The following is a 27,918-nucleotide window of genomic DNA, read 5'->3' as shown; positions in this document are numbered from 1 at the left end:
TTGCATATTTGTGCCGTTTCCTTGTCAGTGTCCAGCGTGTTGCCACGTTCATGAAAGCTTGTAGATAATTCTACTGTAACTTTTCTTTTCAAATAAAGATTTATGGCCTGAACTGTTTTTTTACACAGCTGCCAACAGTATGAGAAGTACTATTTTGTGCCCCTCTTTCTTCCCCATTAAGATCATTTTCATTTAAACATTTTCAGTGTCAACAAGAACCTCATGTATTTACTCTAGACAATATTTTAATATATAGATCTTTCATAATTTACCTCTGTGTTGGTCCCCACAAACCGGTCCATGGTTGCCGATAGCACCTGCTGGGCTTCTGTCGCTGCCCCTTTCATTTTATTTACATCTTTACATTATAAATAGAGCACCTGTATATGTATTTCTACAACTGATGTATTTTTGGTGCTTTAGGATTATTTTCTTAGAGTGTCTTCCCAAAACAAAATTAGTGCTTTAAAGAGTTTGCACACATTTTAGACAGCTTGCTACATACTGGGAACTGATTTAACAAGGATGCAGTGCCACCTGCAAATTGGTCTTTTTCCCAGGCCGAATAGTTCTGTCCACATTAGACATTATCATTTTTGTTATATTTGCTGCTTGACAGGGATTTTGTTCTTTTTTTTATTTGTTTACTGATGAAGTTATTTCCCAATACCTTTTAATCAAAAGAAAAACATTTTTTTAAGTAGGCTCCATGCCCAACTTGGGGCTTGAACTCACGACCCTGAGATTAAGAATCACATGTTCTAGTGACAGAGGTGTTGCAGTCAAAAGAAAATCTTGTCCTGAATAATCACTAACACCATGTGAAGTTGGACAGCCTCCACCTAAAAGGATAGGATTATTTAGACAAAATCAACACATGTCAGGAGAAGAAGAAGCACAGAAAAGGAGACAGTGAAGGAGCCGCTAGTGAGATAGGAAAACCAGGAGGGGGTGGGGTCCTGGAAGCCAAGTAAAGACAGTGTACCAGGGAGAAGGAAAGAGTCTGTGTATAATTCTGCTGATGGGTCAAGTCCACGGGACTGAGAATTGCTCAGTGGAGTTATGGGAGGCCTTGACAAGAGTGAGTGCAATGGGGCGGGCGGGGGGCGGTAGAAGAACAAGTCTTAATGGAGCGGTTTTTAAAAAGAAAAAGAGGAGAGGAATTGTAGGTAGGGAACATAGACAACTCCCTTGAGGACTTTGCTGCAAAGGAGACCAAAGAAATGGGTTGGTAACAGGAAGGGGAAGTGAGGTCAAGAGGGAGTTTGGATTGTTCATTTGTTTTCCAGGTGGAAAAAAATAATAGTATGTTTGAGTGCTGATAGCCATGAGAGAGAGGGGAGACCTGCTTGACTGATGTCCTTGAGAAGATGAGAGAGGACGCACAAGAGAGGGTCAGAGACGTTGCTATTATCAGAGGAGAGCAGGGTATGTGAGGCGGATAGATTTTTGTGGGGGGAATCTGCAAGAATTCTCTGGACTGCTTCTGTTTCTCAGAGGAGGAGCAAGACTGGAAGAGGGGAAGAAGTGTGAGGAGGTCTAAACGCACTAGGGAAGGATACTATGAACTTTCCTAGCCCGAGTGAAGTTTCCTGGCATGCAGCTAAAGCCAGAGAAGCAATACTCCAGCCCCACTCAGGGGCAAAACTGAAGGAGAGAGTAGGAAAGATATGGATTTAATTAGGTATGTGATTTTGCCGTGCCATGGATTGAAAGAGGCAACGGAAGGGTAAGCCCAGCGTGAGACTACTTTGCCCTTTGTAAGTGATCTGTTCTGTCTGCCTGGAATCTGTAAGATTTTCTCATTAACCTTGAGGTTCAGAAATTCCAGCAGGTCAAAGATTCTGGGTCTGTATCCCTCCTCATTTTCCTGCCTGTGAGATGATGATGCTTTTCAATTTGAAGGCTCAAGTTTCTGTCTTCTTCAGAAAGGTGTTCCTCTATTATTTATTTGATTATCACTTCTGGTCTATGTGTTCTTTTTTTGCCCCTTTGGAACTTTTGATTATTTGTGTATTTTAAACCTGTCGTAACTGTCTGTCTCCCATGACTGCTACCTTTTCCCTCATCATATTCATTTCTACATATTTGAGGGCTGAACTTTCCTAATTCTTCTGTTGAATTTTTAAATTGGGCATTTTTTTTAAGTTCTAGATTATTTTTTAGTTCCAGAAACACCTGAGTGACTCTTCGGATTACATCTACATAGAGTTCTCATGGCATTTTTAATGAAGTTTTCTTCTATGGCACCCCTGAGTTCACACTCCACAGAGGTATCCCATTCTAATTCATCTTGTTCCTTCTCCTTTAAGCCACTGTTCCTTAAGTGTTTTATAATCGCTTTATATGTGAGATCTCACAGTGCCTATGCAAGGCAGCCTATTAAGATCTCACACGACAAGGTTTGACAGGTGGTTTTTCCCAGCGGACCATACACAAGTAGGTCAGTAAGTTGAGAACATCTCTTCTGAGTCACTTCAAGACAGGCTTCTTGGTTCTCAGCCTTCTCACTCATTCAACAAGTATTCAAAAAACATTCGTTGAATCCCCGCTATGTGTCAGGTACTGTTCAACTCCTTTCCAATGCTGCTGGCAAGAGAAGCTGTTGGTTCCTCCCAAGCTGGGCAGGATTGGCACTCAGGCGAGGGGAGGGAGGCACTCCTCTCAGGTGCAAAACTTAAGGGGGTGCCAAAAAATTCGGTGATCCATATGAATGATATGTTAAAGCAATATGTTTGGGGTTTTTTGTTCTTTTTTCTTAATTGACTATATTCCCCATTCTGTACCTTATATTCCTATGATTTATTCCATAGGTGGAAGCCTGTATCTCCCACTCCCTTTCACCCATTTTGCCCATCCCCCATCCCCTTCCTCTCTGGCAACCATCAATTTGTTCTCTAGATTCACGGGTCTGTTTCTGCTTTTTGTTAATTCATTTATTTTGCTTTTTAGATTCCACATATGAGTGAAATCATATAGTATTTGTCTTTCTCTGTCTGACTTATCTCACTTAGCATAATACCCTCTAGTTCCACCCATGTCATTGAAAATGCTAAGATTTCATTTGTTTTAATCATTGAGTAATATTCTATTTTATATATATATGTACATATATATATAAAATAGAATATTTTATGTACATATATACATATATATATGTACATCTCACATCTTCTTTATCCATTCATCTGTCAACGGACACTTGGGTCACCTCCATACCTTGGCTATTGTAATTAATATTGCAATAAATGTAGAGGTGCATATATTTTTTTGAATGAGTGTTTTCACTTTCTTTGAATACCCAGCAGTGGAATTACTGGATCATATAGTAATTCTATTTTTAGTTGTTTTTTTTTTTTAAGATTTTATTTATTTGTTTGACAGAGATAGAGACAGCCAGCGAGAGAGGGAACACAAGCAGGGGGAGCGGGAGAGGAAGGAACAGGCTCATAGCGGAGGAGCCTGATGTGGGGCTCAATCCCGAAATGCCGGGATCACGCCCTGAGCCGAAGGCAGACGCTTTAACCGCTGTGCCACCCAGGCGCCCCTATTTTTAGTTTTTTGAGGAACCTCCATACTGTTTTCCATAGTGGCTGCATGAGTTTATATTCCTACCAAAGTGCAAAAGGGTTTCTTTTTCTCCACATCCTCATGAACACCTGTTATTTCTAGTCTTTTTGAATTTAGCCATTCTGAAAGGTGTAAAGTGATATCTCCGTATGTCTTCTTTGGAAAGGTGTCTATTTAGGTCCTCTGCCCATCTTAATTGGATTATTTGTTTTTGAGGGGTTGAGTTGTATAAGTTCTTAATATATTTTGGATATTAACCCCTTATGGGATGTATCATTTGCAAATATCTTCTCCCATTCAGTAGGTTTCCTTTTTGTGTTGTTGATGGTTTACTTTGCTGTCCAAAAGCTTTTTATCTTGGTATAGTAAAGCAGTATGTTTTTAAAAAATCAAAATTAATTCAAAAAATCCATGATAAATAAAATCACCATTTTAAATAAAGGCAAGATCAACAGGCCAGGATTAGGGCAAGGAGAGTAAGGCCAGGCCATGCACGTGAGGCTACTTACCTCACCGTGCCGGTCTCACAGGTCCCAAAGCCGCATGCTTGTCCATGTGGCAGAAGGGTGGAGGGAAGTCTCCCTCTGCTCCCAGGCTCTGCATTTCCCCTAATCATGAAGTCACTGATCTATATTACAAGTTCCTTAAGAAAGGTAAGACTCTTTCCAATGAACAGAAACCATCTTTTCTCCACTGAATTAAATTGCCTCCTTTATCATGTTCTAAAATCACGTGTGTATTCTGGTCTATTTCTGACCCTTCTTTTCTGTATTTTTGTATCTTTCGTTTTATTTCATGAAAATATCCCAAAGCACTAAACGTTGACATTTTATTCATGGTAATATACCATCATTACATGTGATCATTTACTATCATTTCCTGATTTTTTAGCATCAGATTATTTATACTTTTAAAAAAACCTTTTCTCCTATTAAAAGTACATCGTGTAAACTAAGTGTTCTAGTCTGATGTGGAATTGTGTGGTTTTTCCTGGACTTTGCAATTATCAAAATGTTGGGCAGTGTGGACATGAAAACAAAGTATGCTTTCTGCCCTTGAAGGGGACACAGTTTGTAGTAAACAAACAGAAAGCCTGACATATGACAGCTGCTGTTATAGAAACAAGGGTTTTCTCTTTCCACTTTGGAGCAAGGAGAAATGTCATGTTCTCAGACATGTCAAGAAATGAGAATGGAGTAGGCCATAGTACCTGCCAGATAATTCATCCAAGAATGAAAACAGGACATCTGTATTAGTCAGAGTTCTCCAGAGAAAGAGATGGGATAAAGAATAAGTTTGTGCTGTTATGGATGCCGGCAAGTCCAAAATCTGTAGGATTGGCAGGCAGGCTGGAAACCCAGGAGAGCTAAGGTTACGGTTCAAGTCCAAAGACCACCAGGGGCAACAATCTGGAGAACTAAGAGGAGAAGATGGTCTGATTTGAGTCTGAAAGTCATCTGTTGCAGAGTTTTTCTTGCTGGGAGTGGGGAGGTCAGCCTTTTGTTCTGTTCAGGCCTTCAACTGATTGGACGAGGCCCACCCATGTTATGAAGAACAATCTGCTTTACACAGAGTCTGCCATTTTAAATGTCAATCTCACTCAAAAACACCTTCACAGAAACACCCTGAATAATAATATTTGACCAAATATCCGGGCACCCTGGGGCCCAGCCAAGTTGACATATAAAATTAACCATCACAGCATCTAACTGGAAACAGGAAGATGTTGAAATCCAATGGACAGAGCTGTCAGGATTCCCACGGGCCAGTCCTTAGATCCTTGACTTGGGAGAAGTGTCCAAAGATGAGAGCCAGGGAGAAGGAAATCTGAGAAGTCCCCAGGGACAAGAAAAGTACACTCTTTGGCTCAGGATGCAACAATCAAGATTAAAACTGTTCAGCACAGTGAGCTCCCTAAAAAGAAGAGAGATAATAAAAGTGTACATGGTTGGGTTCTGTGATCTGAGTGTTCCACTACACATAGGGAAAATGGTATAGGATCCCTAGTTTCCTGTGGGAAAGTACTCTAGAATGTAAGTCTCATGACCAAAGCCACACACACACACACACACACACCCCATAGATTATACATCTTTTGAGCTAAGTATCTTATATATCATAGCTCATAAACCTTTGGACCAAAACCAGAACAAAGATATGGGAAGAAAGTTAGAGATAATAGAAGAAAAGCTTAATTTGTGAGCTTTGTTTTTCTGCAGGCGTTATGTTCCCCTTCTAAAATATAATTTTTAAAATTATGTTATTCTTCTGTAATAATGGTAAAATGTTCAAAACAACTGGTACATGTATTGCTGTTATTGCTACTTAAATTTATTCCACACTATGATTTTTTTTAAGTATGTAATGGGAAGATTTTGTTGTTATAATACCAGATACTAGCAATACACGGATTCAATGTAATCTCTATCAAAATACCAATAGAATTTTTCACCGAACTAGAATACTAAAATTCGTATGGAACCACGAAAGACCTCAAAGAGTCAAGGCAATCTTGAGAAAGAAAAACAAAGCTGGAGGTATCACAATCCCAGATTTCAAGATACACTACAAAGCTGTAATCAAAACAGTATGGTACTGCCACAAAATAGACACATAGACAAATGGCACAAATAGAGAGCCCAGAAATAAACACATGATTATATGGTCAATTATTCTGTGACAAACAAGGGAATAATATACAATGGGGAAGACAGTCTCTTGAATAAACGGTGTTGGGAAAAACTGGTCAGCTATATACAAAAGAATGAAACCAGACCCCTTTCTTACGCCATACACAAAAATAAAATCAAAGTGGATTAAAGGCCTAGATGTCAGACCTGAAACAATAAAACTCGAAAAAACGTAGGAAGTAATTTCTTTGATATTGGGCATAGCAACATTTTTCTAGATATGTCTCTTCAGGTAGGGAAAACAAAAGCAAAAATAAGTAATTAGGACTACACCAAATAAAAAGCTTTTGCATGGCAAAGGAAACCAACAACAACACAAAAAGACAACCTACTGAATGAAAGAAGATATTTGCAAATGATTTATCTGATACAGGGTTATATAAACACTTTTATAACTTTACACCAAAAAAACCAAACAATCCCATTAAAAAAATGGACAGAGGACATAAATAGACATTTTTCTAAAGAAGACATACAGATGGCCAACAGATCCATGAAATGATGCTCATCTCTAATTACCAGAGAAATTCAAATCAAAACCACAATGAGATATCACCTCATACCTGTCAGAAAGGCTAGAATCAAAAAGACAAGAAACAAATGTTAAGATATGGAGAAAAAGGAATGCTTGTGTACTGTTGGTGGGAATGTAAATTGGTACAGCCGTTGTGGAAAACATTATGGAGGTTCCTCAAAAAACTAAAAATTGAAATACCATATGATCTAGTAATTCTACTACTGGGTATTTGCCTAAAGAAAATGAAAACACGAATTCAAAAAGATATCTGCACGTCTATGTTTATTGCAGCATTAATTACAACAGACAAGGTATGGAGGCAACCAAGGTGTCCACCAATAGATGAGTGGATAAAGAAAAAGTGGCATGTACACACACACACACACACACACACACACACACACACACGTGTGCATGCACGTGCGCGGTATTACTCAGCCATAAAAAAAGGATGCGATCTTGCCATTTGTGACGACATGGATGGACATAGAAGGCATTATGCTAAGTGAGATAAGTCAGACAGGGAAAGAAAAATACCACGTGATTTCACTCATATGGAATCTATGTCTTTTCCAGAATTTCATGTAAATGGATTCATGAAGTATGTAGTCCTTTGTCTCTGGCTTCTTAAATGTAATGCCATGTTTTTGAGACTCACTCATGGTGAGATAATAGAAAATATTTATTGGTCTCTGCTCCTGGTTCCTGGCATAGAGCTCCTAAAACCCTTGTGATTTCCTAAGTGATAAGCACTCTAGGAAAGTCTTTCGTTTTATTGAGGTGACTCTTGGTGGTCTTCTGGATGGGGGCTGGTCACCAGAAAGCCCTGATAAGAAGCTTGAAATTTTCAGGTTCCATCTGGTCCCACACTTCTCCAGAGAAGGGAGAGAGCCTGGAAACAGACTTAATCATTGATTGTGCTTACATGAGAAAGCCTCCATAAACTCTCAACAGTTGGGGGTTTGGAGAGCTCCCAGGTTGGTGAACTCATCCGCACAAGGAGAGTAGCACACCCCAACTCCACGGGGACAGAAGCACCTACACTCCGGACCCTCCTCTATGTATCTCTTCACCTGGCAGTTCATCTGTATCTTTTATGTTATCCTCTTAAAAACTGGTAAACACATGTAAATACTTCTCTGAGTTTTGTGAGCTGCTCTAGCAAATTATTCAAACCCAAGAAGGGGTTCAGTGAGAAGCATAAGTGATAACCTAGGTTTCCACAGGCCTCTGAAGTTGAAGGGAAGGACTTTTGGGGGATTGAGGGATCGAGTCCTTAGCCTGTGGTGGCTGACACTCTCTCCAGGTTGTGTTAGAACTGAGTTCGACTGCGGGACACCAGCTGGTGTCACTGAGAATTGCTCGTTGTGGAGAAAAAAAACCTCCACACCTTTGGTGACCAGAAGTGTCAGAAGTGAAGTATTCTGTGTGAGAGAAAAGAAGACACACTGGAAAGAAACACAATAGGGGAAGCTGGGTGTTTCCCTGCACAGAAAAGAAAAAACTGAGTTTTTTTTCATTTTATCCATGTTGCATTATTCAGTATTTTGTTCCTTATTGCTGAGTAGTGGTCCATTGTATGACTATGTCACAATTTGTTTATCTACTCATCAGTTGATGGAGATTTCGGTTATTTTCTGCTTAGAGCTATTGCGAATCAAGATGCTATAAGCATTTGTGTACATGCTTTCATTTCTCTTGGGTAAATACCTAGAAGAGTAATTGCTGGGTCATATGGTAAGTGCATGTTTAACTTTATAAGAAACTGCAAAACTGCTTTCCTAGATAGCTACATTATTTTGTATTACAACCAGTGGTATATGAGAGCTCCAGTTCCTTGCCAAAGCTTACTATTGTCTACCTTTAAGTACTAGCCATTTTAGTGAGTACATAGTCAGTGGTATTTCATTGTGATTTTAATCGCATTTTCCTGATGATTAAGGACATTAGGTATCTTCCTTGTGCTTATTTTTGGTTTCCTGGATCTTCTTTGGTGAAATACTATTTTTTTTTTTTTGCCATTGAAAAAATTGAGTTGTAAGAGTGCTTACATACTCTGGTGAAAGTCCTTTATTAAATACGCTTTGCAAATATTTTCTCCTGCTTTGTAGTTTGTTTAGTTTTCTAAAGTGACTTTTGAAGAGCAAAAGGTTTTAATTTTGATGAAATCCAGTGTATTGTTTCTTTTATAGTTCATGCTGTCTCCTATTTAAGAAAACTTTGCCTAACACGAAGTCACCGAGATTTTTCTTCTATGTTTTCTTCTAGAGGTTTTATGGTTTGGGTTCTTACATTCAGGTCTACATTCCATTTTGAGGCTTATTTTGTTTGCACAAGGGGTGAGTTAAGGGTCATGGTTAACATTTTCTATGTGGACATCCAGTGGTCCCTGTATTTGTATTAGTTGAAAAGATTATCCTTCTCCTCCACTGAGTGGTCTTGGAAACTTTGTGGAAAATCAAGTGACCATAGAGGCCCGAGTATATTTCTGGCATCTCTATTATATTCCATTGATTTCTTTTTCTTTACACCAATGCCAGCTACACTGTCTTGATTACTGTGGTTTTATAATACATCTTGAAATCAGGTAGTGTTAGTCCTCTGACTTTGTTCTGTTTCAAAATTGTTTTGCCTCTCTAGATTCTTTGCATTTCCATTTAAATTTTAGAATCAGTCAATTTCTATAGAAAAGTCTTCTGGGATTTTGATTAGGATGGGATTGAATAGATCAGCTTGGAGAGAATGGACATCTTAACAACATAGGGTCTTCTGATCCCTAAGCATCTTATCTCTCTCCATTTATTTAGGGTTTCTTTAATTTCTCTCGGCAATATTTTGTACTTGTCCTCAGAGTGTTTTTGCCAGAACCTCCTAGCTTCTGAATCCAATGGTTCCTTTCAGTCCCAATCCTACTAGACCTCTTCAGTGCCCAACACTGGACCAATTCCTCTTTCTTTAGGCTCCTCCCTCCCCAGACTTTCTGTCCTCATCCTGCCTTTGTCTTCCTTCTATTCTTTGGATAGTCCCATCCTGTTCTCCCACAGGTGCTCTCCCTTCCTTTCACAAGAAGCTGATCAGCTATACTCCAGATGGCTGCAGTTAAATGGTCAGCTGTGTTGGTGAAGATCTGTTCTGAAAGGAAGTCTTCTCTCAGATCTTTTAGAGAATGGTCTGCCTTCCCTCCAATAATTGTGGGATGATGATATTTTAAAAAGTGTCTTTAAAAAGATACCATTCTTGGGGTGGCTGAGTCTGGAGATTGGGGGGCTGAGATTGCCATGTTGGAAAACCTAGCAGTTTTGCAGGATTTTCTATCCACCATCTCAGCCTATTGAGCTCTCCATGGTTTACTTTGAGTCACTATTTTTAATGATGCCCATTAAAAAAAAAATACTGAAATTTACATAACATAAAATTCATCCTTTTAAAGTGAATAGCTCTTTGGTCTCTCCCCATTCCCCCTACCCATAGCCCCTGGCAACCACCACTCTGTGTCATTTCTCTGTGGATTTATCTATTATAGGTATTTCATATGGAGTCATACCATATGTGTGACTTTTGTGGCTGGCTTTCACTTAGCATAATGACTTGGATGTTCTTGAGTCACTTTTTTTTTTTTTTTTTTACTGTTCTATTTTGTTAAACTGTTCTCTGTCACTTAATGGGAATCTCTGGTTACCCAGCCTGTCCGATGAAACTGTAGTAGGTCACCGACAATATTAACAGTAATATGCAAACAGCAGTGTTGTCTTAGGACCGGTGATCGGTGCTGTTTGGCTCTTGGTTCTCCCAGAATTGGCCTCGAGTGCAGGCAAAGTTACACAACGTTACACCTGACGTTTCAGCAAGAAAAAAACAACAGAATATCCCAAAGTAACTTCCTCATTAGCAAGACGCTACCATAAGATGCCTTTAGGAAAAAAGCAGAGAAATACGGGAAGAATTGACCATTGAGAGCCAGCTCTGGAGGCTCTCAGACCTGTGCAGAAGATATAAAAATTGTATCCTTCTATCGGTGTCCATGCTTAAAACCCGGCTCAAACAGTTACCTAAAGTGGCTCCTTCTGAGTGCCACTTTAGGGACGATCAGAGCAAACCTTCCTGCATTCCGGTCTGGGCGTACGTTAACCTCCAGGGGGCCTGGAACACGAATCCGGAGGGAAGTCATTGCGTGGGCATAAACAGGATGGACCGCCAAAGGAGAAGTCAGCGTTGTCAGCAGTCCGAGAGTCCCTCTTCCTAGCTGTCATATGGCTATGAAGTCATGTTGGGGGAAGGGAAATACACCTGCTCTCGGTCCAGCAGTCGATGCTTACAGCCTCCTCAGAGAACACGCCCTGGTTTAAAAAGCGCAGCCAAACGGCACTTTTCTAGTCTGCCTTCCTCTACTCACTGTGAGCGTCCAAAGACTAGTCCTATCTGCCACACAGCAGGGACTTGGCAGGCCCACTCCCCCCAGGTCGCAAGCCCAACATTGAACCAGCTGACCGGGTTGGCCAGCCTGGGGACTCAGCTGAGCCGCCCTAACTGAAACTGGCAGACGCACAACCCTCCCCCGAAGCCCAGGCTCCGCCCCTCGGCGCCCATTGGCTCATTCAATTCACGCCGCGCCTTCTACAGCCCAGCCGGCGGCGTGTTCAGTGTGCCGCGGCCTTGGCTGGCGCAGTCCCTCACTGTCAGAGACGAGAGGCATCCCCCTCTGGTAGCAGCCATGAGCACCCCAGCCGTGCCCCAGGACCTGCAGCTGCCCCCGAGCCAGAGGACTCAGCCCGCGTTCAGAGGTGAGGGCCGCGGTGGCGGGAGCGGCGCGACCCGCGGGCGCCTCGTTTGCTCGAGGGGACGGGGGGCGACCGTGGGGGAGGGGGTGGCTCGGACTCATCGACCAGGGCCTCGAGTCCGCCGACCAGCTTCAGCCCTGACCAGTTGGGTGAGATCCCTGGGCAGATCGCTCGGCTTCTCTCAGCCACATCCTCGGCATTAGCGAAATGGACAACCAGAGCGGCGCCCGGTCCGTGGTGTTAGTGTGCGGGGCTGAGTGCCTCACGTGCGGTCGTTACTGGCCGGGCGTGACTCACGGGTGGCGGAGACACGCCTGCGGTGGAGTCCGTTTAGCGAGGGAGGGTGCGCGGCACTCCTGCCCGCCCCGCGGGTTTGGGGACTCGGGACCTGCGGGGGGCGGGGCCGCGCCCCGTTCGAGTGCCGACTGCGCTTGCGCAGGGCGCTCCCGCCTCCTGAGTGGAGAGCGAATTTTTGGGAGAGGTGGGGTTGTCTCTGATGCTTCAAATTTAACACAATCGACTTTACGTAAATCCAGGGTTGGCTGGGTCTTCAGAAGTAATGTTATTTCTTTGTCCTGGACATGGAAATGCAAGGGAAGAAACTCACCCCCGACCCAGTTCTGGTAAATTAGAACTTGGAGTCTAGTGTCTCGACTCTGCTATTTAGTTTCTTAAAGCTTGGCTTTCAGTAACCGTATGTTGAAAATGATATTCTCCAGATTTTTCACTTTCAGACAAGAGAGAATGTGATTCTTGTGCAGTGATTGTGGGGACCTTTTATGGTAATGATCTCTTAAAAATGGGACTATTTTTCAAAGGCAATACTGAATTGGGAAATTTTCTGTTGTATATCAGATCTGATCTCTAGTAGAACATTTTTCGAAGTACGATGTTCATTTAGTGAATATTTATTTGCTGTTATTGTTGTAACAAATGTTGAGTTGTTGCTTTTTTGTTGTTTAGAGCAAAGAAGACAAAAACTGAAGGAACATATCTTAAAAAGAAAAACTTTTTTTGCATACAAGCAGGAAAATCACATACCCAGGTGAGGTCAAATTTTCTCGTTTCAGATCTGTAGAATTATATCAGAACTGTCTAATAAAAATGTAATGGGAGCCACAATTGTACTGTAATTTAAAATTTTCAGGGTGTCTGGGTGGCTCAGTGGGTTAAGCAACCCACTCTTGATTTTGGCTCGGGTCGGATCTCAGGGTCCTGGGATTGATCCCCACTTCCAGCTCCCCTCTCAAGGGGGCATCTGCTTGTCTTCCTCTCCCTGTGCCCTTCTCCCAGCTGGCTCTTTCTATCTCTTAAATAAATAAATCTTACAAAAAAATTTCTAGCAGCCACATTTGAGAAGTCTTTTTATTTATATGTATATACATATATATATACACTCACATACATATATACATATATTTTTTATTATGTTCAATTAGCGAACATATAGTACATCATTAGTTTTTGATGTAATTATTTATATATATTTTTAAATATATTATTTATTTATTTGAGAGAAAGAGCATGAGCAGGGGATGGGCAGAGGGAGAGGGACATGCAGACTCCCTGCTGAGCTCAGGGCCTGTGGTGGGGCTCAATCGCAGGACCGTGAGATAATGACCTGAGCTTAACCGACTGAGCCACCCAGGTGCCTCCTGAAAAGACTTTTTAAAAGATGAATTGTAATAACATTTAATCCATATATCCCATGTTATAATTTCCACATGTAATTCTTAAAAGTTATTGAGATATTTTACATCCTTTTTTGGTACTGAGTTTTCAAAATCTTAGTATGTATTTTACACTTTCACACATCAATTTGGACTAGCCACATTTCAAGTGCTCAGTAACTATACCTTCTTGGATAGCTCAGCATTGTTTCCTGTGTAAATTAAATCACACTCTAAGATGAAATAATTAATTTTAAAGCAAAGTGTTTGTATATATCAAAATATTGACTTATGGTTTATGCAGTGCTACAAAGGTCAGTCTTAATTTAGCAAGGTTTTTACTCTGTGTGTGTGTGAGAGAGAGAGAGAGGGAGAGAGGGGGTGAGGCATGGATGGTTATTCTTCAGGAGGTGGCCCTCCCTAAATGTTTAGAGATCATTTGTTTTAGTCTCAACCCTCCATAGGAATATCTTGGTGTTATTTTGTTAAAACTTTATTTTTTATTTTTATTTTTTTAAAGATTTTATTTATTTATTTGACAGTGATAGAGACAGCCAGCGAGAGAGGGAACACAAGCAGGGGGAGTGGGAGAGGAAGAAGCAGGCTCGTAGCGGAAGAGCCTGATGTGGGGCTCAATGCCATAACGCCAGGATCACGCCCTGAGCCGAAGGCAGACGCTTAATGACTGAGCCACCCAGGCGCCCCTGTTAAAACTTTAAAAATAGTACATGGTTGTGGCTGAAACAAAGCCCCATGAAAGTATATAAGGCAGAAGATCAAATGCCCCCTCTAGAAATAACTGTTAGTAACATCCTTTAGGCTTTTTCTGGCTTGCTTTCTTTTTTTTTTTTTAAAGATTTTATTTATTTATTCGACAGGATAGAGACAGCCTGCTAGAGAGGGAACACAAGCAGGGGGAGTGGGAGAGGAAGAAGCAGGCTCCCAGTGGAGGAGCCTGATGTGGGGCTCGATCCCATAACGCCGGGATCACGCCCTGAGCCGAAGGCAGACGCTCAACCGCTGTGCCACCCAGGCGCCCCTCTTTCTGGCTTTCTAAGAGCATTGGCTTTTGAGTGATAAGGGCTGGACTCTCTAAGTCTGCCACTACAACTGTGTAACCTCAAGGGAGTTACATGGCTTCTTTGAGTCCATTTACTTATATTGAAATGGGATAATAATGTGTGTTTCTTGGGGATCAGATGAGATAATGAATGCATCGTGTTATGCCTGGTATATAGAGAGAGCCCAATAAGCAGTAGCTAGTATTTCATGATCTCTTAGTGGCTTTACACACAGAGCACTGGTTCTTGAGTTACTCTTACTCCTGGTTTCTGTAGTTTCTCCACACAGTTATTGCTGTGTTTTGTCTTTGTAAATGCTTCATACCCTTCCTTGTGGTTGCAAGTGGTCAGATGGTGCTTATAGTTAGGAGGCAGAGATGATAGACTTGGTGATGGATTAGGTATGGATGGGACATGAAAGAAAGAATGACCCTGAATGTTCCAGATGAAGAGCTACCACTCAATCCGATACCTGACCGTTAATACTATATCCTACCGTGGAGGGGGAAATGTTAGACAAGACATTATTAGGTTGGTTTTCAACTAGAACATAAACAGTAAATTAAGGGGCATATCAAGTTGAATTTAGAGGTTTGATAACTACTATGGTTATGTAAGAGAAAGTCACTATTTTTAGGAAATAAACACAGAAGCATTTAGGGTTTAAAGGTAATCGTGTATATATCTTGACTTCAGAGATTCAGGTAGAAAAAATTGCACGTGCTCCACACATACACATGTTCAGAAACAATGCAAATGATAATGCAAATGGAATAGAAGGTTAACACTATGCAGATCTGTGTAAACAGTATAGGAATATTCTTTGAACTATATATAATTTTGCAACTTTATGTAAGTTTGGCATTATTTCCAAATTTTAAAAATTCTTTTTAACTTTACATTAATAGGTTACTTTAAATGCTTTGCATTTTCTTTTACAAATCCCACATTTTTTCATTTAAAACAGAAAGATGATCCCAGATTTTTAATTTGAATAATTGAGAGAATAGTGATACCATATATTGAGATGGGGAAGACTGAGGGAGGCATGGGAGAATCAGGAGCTTTGATTTGGCCATGCTAAGTTCGAGGTACCAACAGGACATCCAAGTGGAAATGCCAAATAGTTACATGTCTAAAGGGCTGGGTTGAGATTGGGACCAGAGATTTAAACTTGGGAATTATCGGTTTGTAGATGGTATTTATTTAAAACTTTGAGGTGGGATAAGATTACTAGAGAGTGAGTAAAGAGAATGACTCTCAACTACTTATTTAAACAAGGAATTCAACTGGGCCATGGGATTTATAATACTCTTTTTTTTTTTAAATTTTAATGTTTTTTTTAATTTTATTATGTTATTCACCATACAGTACATCCCTGGTTTCTGATGCAAAGTTCGATGATTCATTAGTTGAGTATAACACCCAGTGCACCATGCAATACGTGCCCTCCTTACTACCCATCACCAGCCTATCCCATTCCTCCACCCACCTCCCCTCTGAAGCCCTCAGTTTGTTTCTTAGAGTCCATAGTCTGTCATGCTTCATTCCCCCTTCTGATTACTCCCCCATCTTCATCCCTTTCTTCACCTACCGATCTTCCTAGTTCTTATGTTCCATAGATGAGAGAAATCGTATGATAATTGTCTTTCTCTGCTTGACTTATTTCATTTAGCATTATCTCCTCCAGTCCCGTCCATGTTGCAGCAAATGTTGAGAACTCGTTCTTTCTGATAGCTGAGTAATATTCCATTGTATATATGGACCAGAACTTCTTAATCCAGTCATCTGTTGAAGGGCATCTCAGCTCCTTCCACGATTTAGCTATTGTGGACAATGCTGCTATGAACATTGGGGTGCATAGGGCCCTTCTCTTCACTACGTCTGTATCTTTGGGGTAAATACCCAGTAGTGCAATGGCTGGGTCATAGGGTAGCTCAAGTTTTAACTTTTTAAGGGACCTCCACACTGTTTTCCAGAGTGGCTGTACCAATTTGCATTCCCACCAACAGTGTAAGAGGGATCCCCTTTCTCCACATCCTCTCCAGCAATTGTTGTTTCTCGCCTTGTCAATTTTTGCCATTCTAACTGGTGTAAGATGGTATCTTAGTGTGGTTTTGATTTGAATTTCCCTGATGGCTAATGATTTTGAACATTTTTTTCATGTGTCTGTTAGCCATTTGTATGTCATCATTGGAAAAGTGTCTGTTCATATCTTCTGCCTATTTTATGATTTATTTGTTTCTTGCGTATTGAGTTTGAGAAGATTTATAATACTATTATACACAATGGGAAGAAAAGAAAACTCTGAAATTCTTCTGGCTTTACCAAGAAATCTCACAAGTACTATATTTATTCCTTTCAGAAAACACATGTCAACTTAAATATTGTTACTTGAGCAAGAAATTGTTAAATAAACAATCAGAGTTGCAGCTTTTCAAAATTATATCCTTTTATTTTACAGTCTCTAGTGTGGGTATTTTAAGGTACCTATGCTTAGGAACCTTGTGAGGGCAGTTTTATCATAACAAGACAGAATGGAACAGAACTTATTTTCATATAACTCTCCATCCTGGACAGGTGAATAAGGTGGATTCTCCTTATCCTGAAATGTTTTTTAGCTAGCAGTTAAAAAGGTCAGCGATTGTAAGACTAAGTACTAGGATTCTGTTAGCACAGACAGACAAGGAGGAGACCCTGAGAAGTATAAAACTAAAATAAAAAGGCAGAAGAGAAATTAAAAATTTATTTATTTTTTTTTAGAGATTTTATTTATTTATTTGAGAGAGAGAGTGAGCAAGAGAGAGAGCATAAGCTGGGGGGGTTGGGGGGTGGGGCAGAGGGAGAAGCAGACTCCCCACTGAGCAGAGAGCCCGACATGGGGGCTCGATCCCAAGACCCTGGGATCATGACCTGAGCTGAAGGCAGATGCTTAACCAACTGAGCCACCCAGGTGCCCCCCAAAATTTAAAACGGAAATGCAGCTTTGAGCCCTAGCTCAGAGGTTAGGAAGAAGAGAGACAGACTTAATAGAAGTGGACCACAAAGGTAGGAGGAAAAGGAGAAGAGCCGGTGGTCAGTAGCATGTGAAGAAAGTGTTGAAAGAAAGAAGAATGGCTGATGGCCAGGAGTTGACTGCCTCTGTTTCCTTTTAGGAGTTTTATGGTTTCAGGTCTTATATTTAGGTTTTAATGCATTTTGAGTTTACTTTTGTGTATGGTGTAAGAAATTAGTCCACTTTCATTCTTTTGCTTGTGGTTATCCAGATTTCCCCAAACCATTTATTTGAAGAGGGGCTATATTTAAATTTTTTTTTGATATAAGTCCTTTACTGAGTACTTAAAACTAACCCAAAAAAATGTTGCTTAATAAAGATTTTGAGGACTTGTTTGAGTGACTAGGAAGAATGGTTTGGAATGAGATTAGCAGGTGTTTACAGATTCTATGTGGGGAGGGTGTTAAGATTTTTAAGAAAATATCTCTAAATTCCTCAGCTATCTTGTTTACACTGTTCAGTCACCCTATAATAAAGACAAAGGACAAATAACTCTCAGCTCCATTCTTGCCTCAATTTAAAATTACAAAGTCAGATGATTGTGAATATTCTCCCATTCCTCCCCGCAAAGAGAAAACTTCCTTGATACATGGTTAAACTTTTTTTTCATTTTTTATTTTTTAAAGTAGTAGAGACCAGAAAGTGATGAATTCTGAGGGCCAGGTCCGCGAAGAGACAAAAGTTCTGAAATTTAAAGCAAAAATGGTAAGATACGGACATAGCCTTCCTAAACTGTCCCTTTCCCCACCCCCCTTTCCCCTACCTAAACTCTTATAGAAATGAGTTCTGAAATACTGATTTGTCTTAAATCACTCTTTTAGGCTGGTAAAGAAAATGTCAGTAGACCTCCTGGGAACAAAAATCATATAACAATGGGAAAAAATTGTATTCCTTTAAGACCTTCTAATGAATCAACCAATTCAACAGTAGCAATCGACACACATAATTTTGAGGATAATAATCAAATGGGACAGTCCGTACCAATTAAAGATGACCCTCCAAGTCAACACATGACATTAAGCCAAGTGTTTCATCTTAAAAACAACAATAAAAAGAAACAAATATCCACAGAAAAACCAAAGCAAGATGCTAACACATCCAAGAAGCTTGTGCTTGGGTCCTACCGTGGCCAGATTGTTCAGTCTAAGATTAATTCATTTAGAAAGCCCCTACCAGTCAGAGATGAGCGTTCTGCAACAACGAAGAAACCGTCAGCTGCTGTCCCTAAAGCCCCAGAGCCTCCGCCCGCAGACACCCGCAGTGCGACAGTGAGAAGTGATAGAGCCCCAAACGTGGTGACCACCACTAGACTTGGGGGCACCGCATCTCAGGACAGACAGCTGGTACGGCCTCCTATCAGAAGCCACCGCGACAGTGCTCAGGGCGCTGTGAAACAAGGCATCGGGAGAACCACGGCCAATGTTACAATCCGGAAAGGACCTCGGGAGAAAGAATTACTGCAATCAAACGCGGTTTCCTCTAGTGCCAAAACCAGTTCTCAGGATGGAGCGAGAAAGAAGACACTGTCGAGAAGCCTGACCTCTGAAATTGTAGCCAGGCCTGCTGCGCCTTCTAACACCAGACTGATAGAGAAATCAAAAAGCAGTGACCCTCGCAGACACACTATAGCAAAAACAACCATTGATAGATCAGCTCAGCCCAAAGAAACAGCAGAAGAGAGAAAGTAAGTAGATGTAATTTTGGGGGCTTAATTTTCGGTAGAATACCACTTGTGAATTTGGCTTAGCATCTCCCTGAGTGTGTTAGCATTTGTGTGTGTGGGGGGATCCTCGTCTGTCGTATTCAGACCAACTGAACCCAACTGATGCTGTGGAACAGTGAGACCTAAGTTATTATGCTTGAGTATGTTTCATTAGGTCGTTGTAATGTAATCTGAGTCACAGTGCTTAATACAATCGGGAAATATCGTATAACCTCTCCATTTAAAAACACAATCTTGGGGTGCTGGTGCACGTAACGAATGTTGATATGTTCAGTATTTCTTTTTCTTCGAACCTGTGAACCTACGTGTGGGCCACGGGTGTGGAACTACTTAAAGACCTGAGTTATTTTTTAACTTCTCTGTCGGACGGAATTCTGTCATCAGTATCACAGTAATGCTTATATCCTGCTTCTAACTCTAGAGCTCGTCTGAGTGAGTGGAAAGCTGGCAAGAGAAAAGTGCTGAAAAGGCCTCCCGGCTCAGTGGTTACCCAGCCTGAGCCTGGAGGGCAAAACGAAAACTCAGTCGGGTCCTTTTGGACAGCCATGGTAGAGGAAGACGAACAAAGATTATTTACTGAAAAAGTAAACAAGACATTTTCTGAATGCCTCAACCTGATTAATGAGGTACGGTCCTTATATTTGTGCAGTACTTTATAGTTTGTAAATTCTCTTATAAATATTCTCTTACTAAATTACCTTGTCATTCTTTTGACCACGTAATGTGTTGGTGATGTTATGTAGACGTAATGTTAATTGTGAGATTCTCTTTAGCCTGTAATGGACGGCATTTGCTTTGAGGTCATATAAATATATCACAGGGATAATTAGGTTTTTTACTTGAATTTCTTTTTTTACTTATCAATATTGTATTCCTTTAAGATGTGTATATAGAATGGGCTGGGGTGGATAGTCACTCTGATACTTCTATTTTTTACATTCCTTCAGCATATTCACACATTATTTTTTTCTACTCATTACATATTTTACTGAAGACTAACAACATATATTAGTGAGTCATTACCTCAGATTAAATTCAAGTTAACTAAAATATTTGCAAACAAAATTCCATTAATCGAAACAAACATCATCATGGTCTTAAACTTATTGTAGCATTTCACTATTTGGACCAAAGTCCTACAGAGTATAATAACTCCAGAATATTTCCTTTATTTCCTGACTACTTTTTTTTTTTTAATGCTTTTTTATTATATTATGTTAGTCACCATACAGTACATCCCTGGTTTCCTGACTACTTTTTAATCTTGATTTGATCACCCATGCTGTCTAAGATCCCTAGCAAGACTGACTATATGGAGTATGATTTCAGACCTTAATCTGGTCTTCATGAGTGTCTTTAAGCTTTCTGTGATTTTGAAGACCAGTGAAAATTAGGATTGGAGTTTCCCTGATTATATTCTTACTTCTGCTCAGCTGGGGTTTGTCACTGATACTGTGGACGTTCTCTGCCCTACCCTAGCTCTTACTTATATCAACCATTACACATTCATTTTAACCCTAATATCAAGACCTGACAAAGACTGTTTTTAAAAACCTGCAAGCTATCCCCCTTATAAACATTTGGTAGTTGCAAAAATTCTAAATCAAGTATTGAATCGCATAATATATATAAAAGGATAATCATCATGACCAAGTGAAGTGACAGTCATTTTTGACTAATATTTTTCTCAACTAGTATTTCATTGTTTCCATGCTTTGTACCCATGGCTTCTTGCTAGCCATTCAGAATGAGTTTGGAGTAAGGAAGAGAACACTGAATATTTTTATGAATAATTTTCTATCAACTTTTTCTCTCATCATTGATCTTGATTATAGTACACTTCCTTAATTGTTCATCGTTTAGAGGCTAAAGGATATCACTCACTTCACTTCTTGCTATTTTAGGGGTGCCCAAAAGAAGAAATATTGGTGATACTGAATGACCTGATTAAAAATATTCCAGATGCCAAAAAACTTGTTAAATATTGGATATGCCTTGCACGTATTGAACCACTCACAAGTCCTATTGAAAATATTATCACAATCTATGAGAAAGCTATCCTGGCAGGGGCTCAGGTACGATTAAAACTTACTGATCTTTACTAATACAGTGTAAAGGATTCAGAGTTATTTTGAAGCACATCACAACATAACCTGATAAAATTGTGGTTACGTATGTAGTAGTAATGAATGTTTAAAGGCCACAACAATCATATACCATAAAAGCTGTTTCTCAGCCTTCTAAAACTTGCTCATGAGCTAGTGATAATCAGACCTTAGAAGATGGATATACACTGAAATGTACATTAAAGAAACTTGCTGTGAGAAATATTTTAGCATAACGTCATTTTGCACATTTCCTAGTTAAGAAATCTGGGAAATTGAATTTTTAATATTAAAATTTATTTAATGAATATAAAACAAGTAGAATTAAATTAACTTTTAAAATGTTAGCAGGTCCTGTGGCTTTGTGAAAGAAGTCTTTCACTTGAGCATTTCTTAAATGTTCTCACATTTTTATGCCGTATGTTTGGTCCTGCCCACTCATAGAAAATGGCAGTAAACTAGTTTCCCTAACATATTAGTGCCATAGTGGTTTGATACCACACCTCTCCCCTCTTCCTATAAAAGGCTCTGAGTATAGAATAAATTGTATCTCTAGGTTTTTCAGTTCGGCTGGGTTTTTTGTTTTTATGGTCAAATGTTTCTAAAATGCATTTCCTTTTAACCAAGTTTCCCAAAAATGCATTTTGAAGATTATTTACAGAGAGAGTTTTAAAACATTCTTTTCTTTAACCTTTCTTTAAGAAAGGTCTACTCACGTTAGTCACAGCAAAGCCAACAGATGCTACTCGACCTTGCACTTGAATCATAAATCAAATGTTCAGCAGATACTCTCTCAAAGGCTATTATGTGTAACAACACTTTGCTGAAGGGTAATTGTATTTGACAGAATCCGACCTGGAAGGAGGTGTGAGGTTCCCACTACATTGAACCGGAAGGGACATTACTTAAGGCAGCTTAGGGCAGAATAGCTAACATCCATAACTGGAGACAAGGGCTCACATAGAAAGCAGGGTGTAAAGAGAGAGCTGTGACACTGGAGCAGAAAGTAGAAAACAAGTTAAAATTAGCCAAGAAAATTGAAAGCAGGATGAGTGAGTAGTTCAGGACTACGTTCTAGAACTAAGAATATGAGCCAGAACTTCCCTTTTATATACTATCTCAAGTATGTTGCATTAGCAATCATGGTAGTACAAAGAAACACAGTAGGTACTTATATGTCCTGGCATATAATGGACACTTGGTAAACTGTTGAATTTGAATGAAGGAAACGTTAGGTTGGTAAACCTTGAGCTATTCAGAGATGCACTTAATAGCATGTGAAAAAAATATGTAACCGTGGACTTGAATGTAGGAGAAAAGGAGTAAACTTTATATTAAATTCACTGTACATTTATATTATCAGCTCTTTAATAGATATTAATGTTAGTTTGCTACTTATCCATTAATTTTGTTTATATCAGACAAGCAGTTAAGAGTTACCAGAGGCTTAAGAAAAATTGTGGGGAAAAATTTTAATCTGATAATTCTACCCCTTCTGTTCATTTTTATGCTATAAATTGGAAAGAGTCATTTTCAAAAATTCACGTGTCAAAATAAGTATTCTGAGAAAAAAACATGATGTAAGAACCACTGCCTTGTTTTAAAGTGTGAAGAATAATCACTGTTTTAAATAATTTTGACTTGAACAACCTAGTTAATATCTGAGAATATAAAACTTGTATTTTCTTCATTAAAAAAAATTAAGCCTATCGAAGAGATGCGACATGCAATTGCAGATATTCTAACAATGAAGGGTCAAGAAAAAGTGAAATATGGTAAGTTTTTACTTTTCTTCAAGTGAATTGTGATTTTATTAGATTTCTTTGAATTATTTTTCTTTTATCTTTTTAAGCTTTTTAAATTTGTAGGATGTTTCTCTCCTCTTACATCTGTGGACATACCTCTGAGATTCAGTGGTCTTATGTAATGTAAAAATTTTTAATTAGGATGTCTGGTTCAAAACCCAAGTTTATCATTGAGTGTTTGTGAAAGTTACCTTATCTCTCTAGGCCTTAATTCCCTGTGTTAAAAATGAGGCAGTTTGATTAGATGATCTCTAAAATTTTATCTGTTTCATTCTATCATCTGTTCTATGGTCTAGAGAAGCTCATTCAAGAATTCTCTTTGCTGAGGATAGTAGATGTGGGAAGAGATTCATTAGCTGTCATTTACATTATGAAATGTAAACATTTTCTAGACTCAGATATATCCTATAACTGAAACATCTCTTGGTACAAATCTCTAATAATTGCCTAATAGTCAAATCTAGAGGTCTTTTCAGCTTGCTGGATTTATCAAGATGTCTCAAGTATTTCACATTGAGCATGTTTTATTTTGAATTCATTGTCTTCCCTCATTGCTTCCCCATACCATCATCTCTTCCTCCCAAAAACAAAAAGAAAAGAAACTCCTCTGCCATCGAAGATGCCTAAGCAAGAACTGTTAGAAGAGATGCCCCCGATATACCTGCACACTCATTCAGACGTGCACATGCGTTCATTTGTTAAGTCCCAACTTAGAAATAACTCGTAAATTGGGCCCCTCCTTCTCACTGATGCCTGCCTCTCTACCACCCTGCTTAGAGACAACCATAGCCTTGTTTGTCTTCTTATCATCACAGGTCATTCCTTTTCATTCCTCGCCATTCTAAACCATCTTTTATAGTGGTAAAATCTGATTGTATCTCTGTTTCTCCAGTTCTTTTTTTTTTTTTTAACCCAACTTCTTGCATGTAAAGCTCATTATAATCCAGCCCTTTCTATCTTTCTGAACTCATCGCCTCCTCCCCGCATTCCCACCTTGCTCCTCACTCTATATTCTAAGCATGCTGGCCCATTAATGTTATCTTAAGAGGTCATTTCCTTCCAAGCTTCATAACCAAGATTGTCTTCTTTGGTCTTATCAAGTACTCGTTTCTCAAGACCCAGCCTAGATGTCGTTTGTGAAGCTTTCCTTAGCCCTCTACCTGTCCCTCAAGCAAAGGTGGTGGTTCCATTTTATGGGTTCCCATAATCCTTTGTTCTTGCCTCAGCTATATAGAATTTTTCTCATTTTAATTATTTTCGAGCTTGTCTCTTCCATGGAATGTGAACTTAAAGGACAGGGATGGTTTCATTCTTATATCTACACCTATAATCCCAACCCATAGGTGATAGTGAATATTTGTTAGTCGTTGTCCACAGCATTGGCTTAGGAAAAGTCATGGTTAGGAGATGGCAGTTTGGTTCTTCTATTTTGAAAATCTGACCAACTATGAATAACTTTAATGTCTTCTGGTTTGGCTCTTTAACTTTGACCAACAGCTTAATCTCTGAATGTATTTCTATAGGAGAAAATGCTGAGGCCTGTGCAACTAAGGAATGTATCCAAGAAGTTGACAGTGAAGATACAGGTGTTAATCCAGAGTCAGGAAGACCGGAAATGGAGAAGAAACCTAGAAACGTGGTATTTCAAGAAGAGGAAGATGACAAAGCAAAAGATCCAACCAATGATGTTAAAACCCCCAGTACAGAAACCAGGGGAAGTTGCTTAATTAAATATAATGTGTCTACCACACCGTACCTACAAAGGTAAACTTTCAAAATGTAATGTGCTGTGATTTGCTTTTCTGTTTAGGAATAATAAATATGGCATCTAAATATCTTTAGCTTCCAATTAGAAAGGTTTCAAACAAATATCATTGGGACACTCATCTTTATTTATTTTTTATTTTTTTTGTGAGAGAGGGGGCACACAAGTTGGGGGGAAGGGGCAGAGGGGGGGAAGAGAGAGAATCTTAAGCAGGTTCCACACCCAGTGTGGAGCCCTGTGCGGGGCTTGATCTCACAACCCTGATATCATGACCTGAGCCGAAATCAAGAGTTGGATGCTTAACCGACTGCCTGAGCCACCCAGGCACCCCTGGACACTTCACCTTTTAAATACTGTATTTGGGGGGCGCCTGGGTGGCTCAGTCGTTAAGCATCTGCCTTCAGCTCAGGGCGTGATCCCGGCGTTCTGGGATCGAGCCCCACATCAGGCTCCTCTGCTGGGAGCCTGCTTCTTCCTCTCCCACGCCCCCTGCTTGTGTTCCCTCTCTCACTGGCTGTCTCTCTCTGTCAAATAAACAAAATCTTTGAAAATAAATACATACATACATACATACTGTATTTGGGGATGCCTCGGGGGCTCAGTCGGTTAAGCGTCTGCCTTTGGCTCAGGTCATGATCCCGGGGTCCTGGGATTGAGCCCCGCGTCGGGCTCCCTACTCAGCGGGGAGCCTGCTTCGGCCTCTCCTTCCCACTCGTGCTCTCTCTCACTACCTCTGATGCTAGCTCCATCTCTCTCTCTCAAATAAATAAATAAAATCTTTAAAAAAAAATACTGTATTAGCTTTGTTTTTACCGTAAATATTGCCATTTTGTAAAAGAAAACTTTGACATCATTTTACTTTAATGTCTGTTTGTTATTGATAATGGGTTTTGGAATTGAGCAATTAGCCAATTGTACAGATATTCAAGAATCTACTGAGTACAAACTGTGACAACAAATAAAGAAAAGAATAAGTTCCTAACACAAGGAGCTTTCAGTACCTCTTTTTGTAAAAGGCAGTCACATGGTTGTAACTTACAAGCTATATGATGATAAATGGTGTAAAAGGACAAAGTAAAAATGTTAATGTTTTTTAACTCTGGGAATAATTTTGTGTCTTTTCAGTGTAAAAAAGAAGATACAGTTTGACCACACAGATACTACATTTAAAGAGCTAAAGTTTCTGACACCAGTTAGGCGTTCTCGACGTATTCAAGAGAAGACTTCTAAATTGCCAGATATGTTAAAAGACCATTATCCATGTGTGTCTTCACTGGAGCAGTTAACAGAATTGGGAGGGGAAACCGATGCTTTTGTATGCCGTCCTAATGCAGCACTATGCCCGATGTACTCAGAGACGGGAACAGCACAAGAGAAATAAAGTGATGATGAGGAGTAGGGCTTCTATTGTTCCTGGGGTCTTTTGTTTGCTTGTTGTGTATGTCTCTTAGGTGTTGGCCAAGTACCTAAGTATTCACGGCAGTAAGCTCTTTTACTGATGTTCACGTTATAGCAGGAATTGCCTTCTGTGCAGCACAAAGCTAATCCTACCATGTCAATCTCAGCAGAGGGAGTTTCTAAGAAAGGTAGATTTTGTCAAGTAGTTTACTATGTTCCCCGAATATAAACAGGTTTGATCATAATGTTGACTTGTTCACTTTTAATAGTCTTACATTGTTAGTCCTTAAATATAAGTAATGCTGTGGCAGAAGAGGTGTTCTAGGTAGAATTTAGATATTTGCATGTTCTTAAAACTTACATGTTCTTAAAATTTATAATACACATGCCAGCTTTTAAACAGAATACAGACTTTTTTTGCCTTTCCTTAATTCTGGATCAGTAGGAAAGTCAGTAATTGCAATGTAGAGTGACCCCCTTCAGAAGTGAAGACATGGAAGATTTAGCTTGCTTTTCCACCCAGTTCTTCTTACCCAGGCTGCCGTGGTCTCTTGTGGCCTCTTCACTCTCGCCTTCCATCAGTGCTGGTGAGTCTGTGGTCTCTGCTGGCTTCTTTCTTTTTTATTGTAGCTGAGGTCACCACAAATGATAATTATCTAAATGCCCCATTTCTAAGAGGAAATACTTTGTAGTAAAAAAGAAAAGGTGCCAAACGCAGTGGGTATTTGAAACTTTAAATCTGAGTTTCTTTAGTTCCTTTCGTAACTTGGCTGTCTAAAATGTTAAAACTTTAACTTTCCTCATTTCATTTGATATAGTTGTAGACTATTAGAATGGAATTAGAGAAGGAATATATAATGTCATTCTAATTTAGGTAGTATTTCTAAAATAACTAATATAACTAATATAAAATAAAATCTTTACTGTTAAGTCATGTCCCTTGAAACATGATTGTTATATACAGTAAACCGTTTCTTCTCCCCACACATTAAATATCACCCATAAAATTGTTTTATAAGTCTCCAAACTAATACTTAAATACATCCTCTACCAATTCTACAGTTTCAAAGATTCGAGAGTTTTAAAACTGTGTGTAATATAAATGTGCTTGAAAATCACAGTCTTATGTTCACTCATTCCATTTGTATAATAGCACCTATCTTTGTTCTATTGTCTTATGCTCTAGAAAGGAGTTTTGTTCTTTTATAAACTGTGTTCCTAATATTTATAAATAAATATATCTGTATGGCGATGTTTCAGTGACATTTATTTCAGCAAATATGAAATGCAGTTTAACTAAAGTGAATAAATTTGAGCCTTGCTTTTGAAATACATTATAGTTGGATTTGACTTGGGGTTTTTAATACTTAAATATGTGTTTGATGGTATATTTCCTTTTGAAAAATTTATCAATATATCTAATGATTTACCTTAATTTTTACCTTCATTTTTTTTTTATACTTTGTATGAATGGTGTAAAATATGCCATTTTGAGATAAACTTCAAGCTGGCCTATACTCAGCTTTATAATAAGCATACCACGTGGTTCATTTGGCCATATAGAGTAGCTTGAAATGCCTCAGCGAGAGGGAACTTGAGATAAACCATTCTGTTTGGAAAAGTTTTATAGAGTGTTTTTTCTCCCTCAACTGTGGGAAAATCTGTCTCCTTAAATAATCCTAGCGCTAACCTTTACAGACACAGGTCTCTCTCCTCTCAGGTGCTTAAGTACAGTTATCAAGTGTCTGACCTAGGTTTGTTCCAAGCTAAATATCTCCAAG

General features: G+C 39.4%; 1 protein-coding gene across 3 annotated transcripts; it reads left to right on the top strand.

The window, feature by feature from the left end:
- Positions 1-11,154: 11,154 nt before the first annotated feature.
- CKAP2 (cytoskeleton associated protein 2) lies at positions 11,155-27,389 on the top strand. 3 transcript variants are annotated; one of them, XM_026493195.4, is made up of 9 exons: positions 11,155-11,558; positions 12,519-12,600; positions 17,968-18,046; positions 18,163-19,025; positions 19,486-19,690; positions 20,969-21,139; positions 22,875-22,944; positions 24,498-24,738; positions 25,865-27,389. In XM_026493195.4, the coding sequence occupies exons 1-9, from the start codon at positions 11,489-11,491 to the stop codon at positions 26,118-26,120; spliced, it is 2,037 nt and encodes a 678-aa protein (XP_026348980.1). In that variant the 5' UTR covers positions 11,155-11,488; the 3' UTR covers positions 26,121-27,389. The 3 variants fall into 3 exon arrangements, with proteins under 3 accessions (XP_026348980.1, XP_026348981.1, XP_057164915.1); XM_026493196.4 differs by having other exon boundaries at positions 11,395-11,558; positions 17,971-18,046; XM_057308932.1 differs by lacking the exon at positions 11,155-11,558 and adding an exon at positions 12,065-12,178.
- Positions 27,390-27,918: the final 529 nt, after the last annotated feature.

The sequence above is a fragment of the Ursus arctos genome, unplaced genomic scaffold (genome assembly GCF_023065955.2).
Source record: "Ursus arctos isolate Adak ecotype North America unplaced genomic scaffold, UrsArc2.0 scaffold_10, whole genome shotgun sequence".
Classification (NCBI taxonomy): Eukaryota; Metazoa; Chordata; class Mammalia; order Carnivora; family Ursidae; genus Ursus; species Ursus arctos.
Note: the sequence above shows the minus strand (reverse complement) of the source record. Positions and strands in the feature narration are given on the sequence as shown.